This window comes from Nematolebias whitei, chromosome 21, assembly GCF_014905685.2.
Source record: "Nematolebias whitei isolate Nwh7 chromosome 21, NemWhi1, whole genome shotgun sequence".
Classification (NCBI taxonomy): Eukaryota; Metazoa; Chordata; class Actinopteri; order Cyprinodontiformes; family Rivulidae; genus Nematolebias; species Nematolebias whitei.
This window is the reverse complement of record NC_056518.1, coordinates 14,420,195-14,426,644: the sequence shown is the minus strand read 5'-3', so window position 1 is coordinate 14,426,644 and position 6,450 is coordinate 14,420,195. Positions and strand designations below refer to the sequence as shown.

At 40.3% G+C, this 6,450-nt stretch overlaps 1 protein-coding gene across 1 annotated transcript in view; it reads left to right on the top strand.

The window, feature by feature from the left end:
• Positions 1-4,021, top strand: part of e2f2 (E2F transcription factor 2) — a 16,161-nt gene extending 12,140 nt beyond the window's left edge. The window contains exons 6-7 of the mRNA XM_037694679.1: positions 49-244; positions 3,661-4,021. Coding sequence (XP_037550607.1) covers positions 49-244; positions 3,661-3,929 — 465 coding nt within the window. The 3' untranslated portion in view covers positions 3,930-4,021. The remainder of the gene's footprint in view (positions 1-48; positions 245-3,660) is intronic.
• Positions 4,022-6,450: the final 2,429 nt, after the last annotated feature.

Genomic DNA, 6,450 nt, shown 5'->3' with positions numbered 1-6,450 from the left:
GGCATGGAACTAATGTGAGCATTTGTTTTTGTTGCCTCCTCTCAACAGGGCTCATTACAAATTTATTTAAAGAGCAGAAATGGCCCCATAGAAGTGTACCTGTGTCCAGAGGAGGGACTTGAAGATGCGAGCCCGGTTGAGAGCCTAATCTCGCCTAAAAAAGAATACCCTCCAAGCGACGACTCGCCAGCGGCAACGACAGCAGCTCCACAAAGTTCCAGCGTTAAAGAGGAGCCTATGGAAAGTAAGTTGGAAAGTTCATGCTCAGTAATCCAGGTAAAGAAATCCAACAATGTTCAGTCAGGTCATCTGGACAGTTCCTTTTTTTATTGTTGTTGAGAGCTGTTTCGCCCTTCATCCGAAAGGCTTCATCAGTCTGAGAAGTCACATACAAACTGTTTTCCCCACCAAGCAGTACACCCCTACAGTGGACCAACCAGTTTGCTGGTGATAGGATGGTTTAAGATGGTTAAGTTGGAGATTCTCCAGGATTCAGGGGCCATAATGAAATGACTTACAGGTGTTTGTCATAAAATTAGAATATCCTGAAAAAGTTGATTGATTTCAGTAATTCCATTCTAAAAGTGAAACTTGTATATTTTTCATTCAACCTTTATTTAGACAGGTTAATCCCACTGAGCCTCGAGGACTCATTTACAAGAGAGACCTGTGAGTGAGATATTACTCTGCCCGGCCAAAATTAATGTTGCCACCAAAAAAAGGTCACACTAATAGTTCGTTGGACCGCCTTTATCTTTGATTACATCATGCATTCACTGTGGCGTTGTTTCGATAAGCTTCTGCAATGTCACAAGATCTATTTCCATCCAGTGTTGTATTAATTTTTCTTACGTTGATGATGGCAGATTCTGACCACTGTGCAAAGCCTTCTCCAACACATCCCAAAGATTCTCAGTGGGGTTAAGGTCTGGACTCTGTGGTGGCCAATCCATGTGTGAAAATGATGCCTCATGCTCCCAGAACCACTCTTTCACAATTCGAGCCTGATGAATCTTGGCATTGTCATCTTGGAATATGTCCGTGCCATCAGGGAAGAAAAAAAATCCAGTGATGGAATAACCTGGTCATTCCGTATATTCAGGTCAGCTGACCTCATTCTTTGAGCACGTGCTGTTGCTGAACCTGGACCTGACCAACTGCAGTAACCCCAGATCATAGACTGCCCCCACAGGCTTGTACAGTAGACACTAGGCATGATGGGTGCATCACTTCACCTGCCTCTCTTCTTACCCTGATGCACCCATCACTCTGGAACAGGGAACAGTTCTTAACCCAATTTCAGTAGTTGCTGTAATCGCCTTAGATGTTTTCTCTGCTTGATGCCAATGATTTGACCCTTCTCAAACAGACTGACATCTTTTCCACGACCACACGATGTGTCTTTCGACATTGTTGTTTAAAAAATGAGAAGCAACTCATTGCACCAGTTGATGTTAAATAACTTGTTGCCAGCTGAAAGATAATCCATGCAGTAATTATCCAATAGGAGACTCGTACCTATTTGCTTAGTTAAATCCAGGTGGCGACTTTTTTTTTTTTTTTTTTTTTTTTTTGGCCAGGCAGTGTATCTTCATTCATTACACACAGACTGATTTATTTCAAATGTTTATTTCTTTTAATCTTGATGTTTATAACTGACAACTAATGAAAACTCCAAATTCAGTATCTCAGAAAATTAGAATATTACTTAAGACAAATTAAAAATATATATTTTTAGAAATGTTGGCCAACTAAAAAGTCTGAACATGAAAAGTATGAACATGTGCAGCATCAATACTTAGTTGTGGTTCCTTTTGCCTGGATTACTGCAGCAATGCGTTGTGTCATGGAGTGGATCAGTCTGTGTCACTGCTCAGGTGTTCTGATGGTGGCCTTCAGCTCTTCTGAATTGTTGGGTCTGGTGTATCTCATCTTCCTCTTCACAATACCCCATAGATTTTCTATGGGGTTATGGTCAGGTGAGTTTGCTGGCCAATTAAGAACAGGGATACATGGTCCTTAAAGCAGGTACTGGTAGCTTTGGCACTGTGTGCAGGTGCCAAGTCCTGTGGGAAAATGAAATCTGCATCTCCATAAAGTTGGTCAGCAGCAGGAAGCAGGAAGTCTCTAAAACTTCCTGGTAGACGGCTGCGCTGACCTTGGACCTCAGAACACACAGTGGACCAACACCAGCAGATGACGGGTCCAAAATTATGTTCTCTGATTAAAGTAAATGTTGCATTTCCTTTGGAAATCAAGGTCCCAGAGTCTGGAGGAAGAGAGGAGCGGCACAGAATCCACGTTGCTTTAGGTCCAGTGTCAAGTTTCCACAGTCAGTGATGGTTTGGGTGCCATGTCATCTGCTGGTGTTGGTCCAATGTGTTTTCTGAAGTCCAAGGTCAATGCAGCTGTCTACCAGGAAGTTTTAGATCACTTCCTGCTTCCTGCTGCTGACCAACTTTATGGAGATGCAGATTTCATTTTCCAACAAAACTTGGCACCTGCACACAGTGCCAAAGCTACCAGTACCTGGTTTAAGGACCATGGTATCCCTGTTCTTAACTGGCCATAGAACATCTATGGGATATTGTGAAGGGGAAGATGTGATACACCAGACCCAACAATTCAGAAGAGCTGAAGGCCACTATCAGAACAACCTGGACTCTCAGAACACCTGAGCAGTACCACAGACTGATCCACTCCATGACACAACGCACTGATGCAGTAATCCAGAGAAAAGGAGCCACAACTAAGTACTGATAATAAAGGTTGATTGATTGATGATGTACATGTTCATACTTTTCATGTTCATACTTTTTGGTTGGCCAACATTTCTAAAAATCCTTTTTTTATTGGTCTTAAGTAATATTCTAATTTTCTGAGATACTGAATTTGGGGTTTTCATTAGTTGTCAGTTATAATCATCAACATTAAAATAAATAAACATTTGAAATAAATCAGTCTGTGTGTAATGAATATAATATACAAGTTTCACTTTTTGAATGGAATTACTGAAATAAATCAACTTTTTCATGATATTCTAATTTATGACCAGCACCTGTATATATATGGATCGTCACTAAATGGAGTGTCACAAACACTTTTCATCACCCCAGCTCCAAGGTCAAGGTCATATGTTACACAAGGTCTTGTCCAGACCGTAACTTCTGATCCACTCGAGATAATTTAACACAAGTTGATACAAATTTATACCACCACTACATAGCGTGTCACATACTCCCTTTTGTCACCCAAGCTGCAATGCCACAAATCAAGGTCAAAGGTTATACAAGGCCTTTGCTTGTATGGACCATAGCTATGGATTGCTCTATAAGAGTTTGCCTAAGGGTGCATGATACACCTTATATGGTGCTCTTGTTGATTTTTGGCTTGATTTTTGGGTTTGTTGGGTTTTGTCAGTTCTGTATTTTCAGTTGAGTTAAGTCCTGTTCTTGTAGTGGTACCACTGGAAGCACTTCATAGTCTCTTATACCACCTGTACTCTGTATTCCGCACACCTGTGGTCACTCCCTTCTCAGTACAGATGTGTCTGGTTTAGGTCAGTTCTCTGTCAGATTGTTTGCTACCGTCCACATAAAAACCTGTACAACACACAATTTAATTTGAACATTTCTTGTTTTATTTTCTTGTGTCCAACAGCGACCGTTTCGACGGCACCACCAGCCGCCTCCTCCGCCGCCACCTCCTCTCTGCTTGACGTTGAGGGTCTGCTGGGTCTGCCTCCAAGCCTACTTCAAATCACTGATGACCAGCTTCCTGGCACCTCCTTCACTTCAGACCCCAACACCAACTTTGTCAGTTTCTCTCCACCTATTGACCACGACGATTACCTCTGGAGCCTGGAGGACGGTGAGGGCGTGTCGGATTTCTTCGACGCTTATGACCTTGGAGATTTATTAAAGAGTTGATGTTTCAAATGAGACCGATGTATATTTAAAGGAGCAGAACATACATTACGAAGCCATCGCTCATTTTTAGCCATGCCAGTTGGAGGACTCTCTTGGTTTTGTTTATTTTAATAAAGTACAAATCATTTGTACATATTGTAAAGATGTCTGTTTTAGAGAGGGAGCTGGCGCAGTGATTCTTGGATTTTTAGGCACATACTACTGAAAACATAAAAATAAATCTGGAAACAGAAAACTGCATATCAAATTATCAGCAGGAAAAGAACTGATACATAAGCAGCCTTTTAAAAAAAAAACAAAAAAAACCCTCAGGACTTTTTGTCTTTATTTTTCCTAAACTTAAGCCGGATGTGCCACCTTTGACCTCTAGGGGGCAGTGTTGTATTATGTCAACTTTAACAGCCAGGATTCAATCACTGGATGGGAGAGTTCACTAAACCAGGTGTGTTTTTATAAATTGTTGTGTTTTCACCTCTCACCAAAAAAAAAAAACAGTGATTCATCTTTATTTTAACTCACGTTTTGTTTCTATTCAAACATAAGAAAAACAAATCCTGGACATAATGTGATCAGGTTTATGCTCACCTTTACACTTTTTAATCAGGGCTTGAATCTGTTTGGTGCTGCGCTTTGTGCCAAAAACTGACCCAGAACCAGGGTGATTCAAAATGGATAATGACTACTTTGTAACCAAGGCCCCCCCCCCCCCCTTCTGCTTCGGCTCTCTTTATAATTCAGCTCTCCGGGTGATTGGAGTCAATTTAAACTAATGAGTTTTTATTTAGTAGCGGAAGACTACTATTGTATTTCTTAGGAAATAGCCAAATTAATTAAAAGCAGCATCTGAGTTGCAAGTGGGAGTGGGTTTTAGAGGAACTGTTTATTTTTCCTCTTGTTTGAAATTAAATGTTTTAGGATGAATATAGTGAGGAATTTGTATGTTTATTGCTCAAGTTTTCTAGGCCACTGCTTCTTTTACACCCCCCACATGTTATGGTGCTACTCCTTTTTTTTTTTTTTTTACATTTGCCCAAAGTTGCAGCAGCTCTGCTCGTTCCCGTTCATCGTTCTGAATCTGTAGAGGTTTATCAAATAAAAATTTGGTGCTGAAGTTATTATTTTTTTTCTGGCTTTCCCTCTACGCTGCAGAGATAAGCTAACTGTCCTGTCCTAACGAAACTTGAAGACGTGTGTGTGTGTGTGTGTGTGTGTATTTGACCGCTCGCTAAATGGGTGGTGTGCATAGGTGTGTGTGTGTTGTGTAGAATATAGACGATGTAAATTGAGAATTGTTCAGTGAGTTTTTTTCTATGATGATTGTTAAGGTATTTGTACATAAATCATTTTGTATTTATGCCTGTTTTTTTAATTTTATTTTTTGAAGAGCTTGTTTTTGTACGACGTGCAGCACGTAATAGTTTGAAATATTGTGTGGACTGTTTGAAGTTATTAAATCAAATCCAGAGCCATCGTTTGCACGTGTCTGAGTCACTTCTTGTGTTTAGTCGTGCAAAAAGTCACGTGTTAAAAATGTTCGGACTCTTAAAACGCACAAACACCATCCTGCAGTTAAAATGAAGATTTATGAACCCATTTAAACCGACAACGTAAGACGTCATCCTTTCTGAGCTGGGTGTGTTGGAAACAAGCTCACGAACTGCAACAAGAGGTCAAAGTTCAGTGGGTCAGGATGCATTCTGTGGAAAAGTGTTTGCACTAAAACATGTCACCAGTTTGCTCATTTAAAGCCAAGATTTTCTTACATTGCTGCCTGTGAGGATGCTGCAAAGCATTTCCCTCACTAAGGTGAAGTACAGACACGGATACAAACAGGAAATTATGCTTTTATTGTGAAGACTAATTACTTTTCTTTGAGATCAACTTCCTGAGGGCTAGCTTTATGGAGTTAACACATGATTGCAACCTGGCCGGACTTCACCTGGAGGAAATGACCAAATTATCCATCTTTTTGGATCAGACCACTAGGTGAAGCTGAGGTTTAAAGTGAACTGAAAGTTTTGCTTGTTTTTGTATATTATCTGTATAAGTTGTAGTCAGGTGTGGATGTTAAATCATTTCTTAGTAATTTGTGTGTATATTGTAACCGTTTCACTTAAGGGAAAACCCCTTCAACTTTAAATAGTGGTAGGGTCTTGATCTATTTAAGTAGAGTGGTGTTTGGCCCGTTTTAAAGATGGGTGACAGGTGAGATGGTACAAAAACAATACGCTGCATCTAGCAGAGTAAAATAGTCTATTTCAATTTTGATCTTTACACGGAAAGTTATATGTGATTTTAGTCACCTTGTTCTTGACTGTTTAATGCAAATCTCAAATATGGCATAACTCAACATTGTCACCTTTTCTGCACTGCAGCCTGTGCTCACTCCCACACATTTTGCCAACACGGATCACAAATACGTTGCACAGTGAGGACCACTTGGATTGTGTGTTGTGCATCGCTCAGCTACAACCTGACCAAATTTAGCCACATCTGTAAACACAAGTGAATTGTAGCTTTT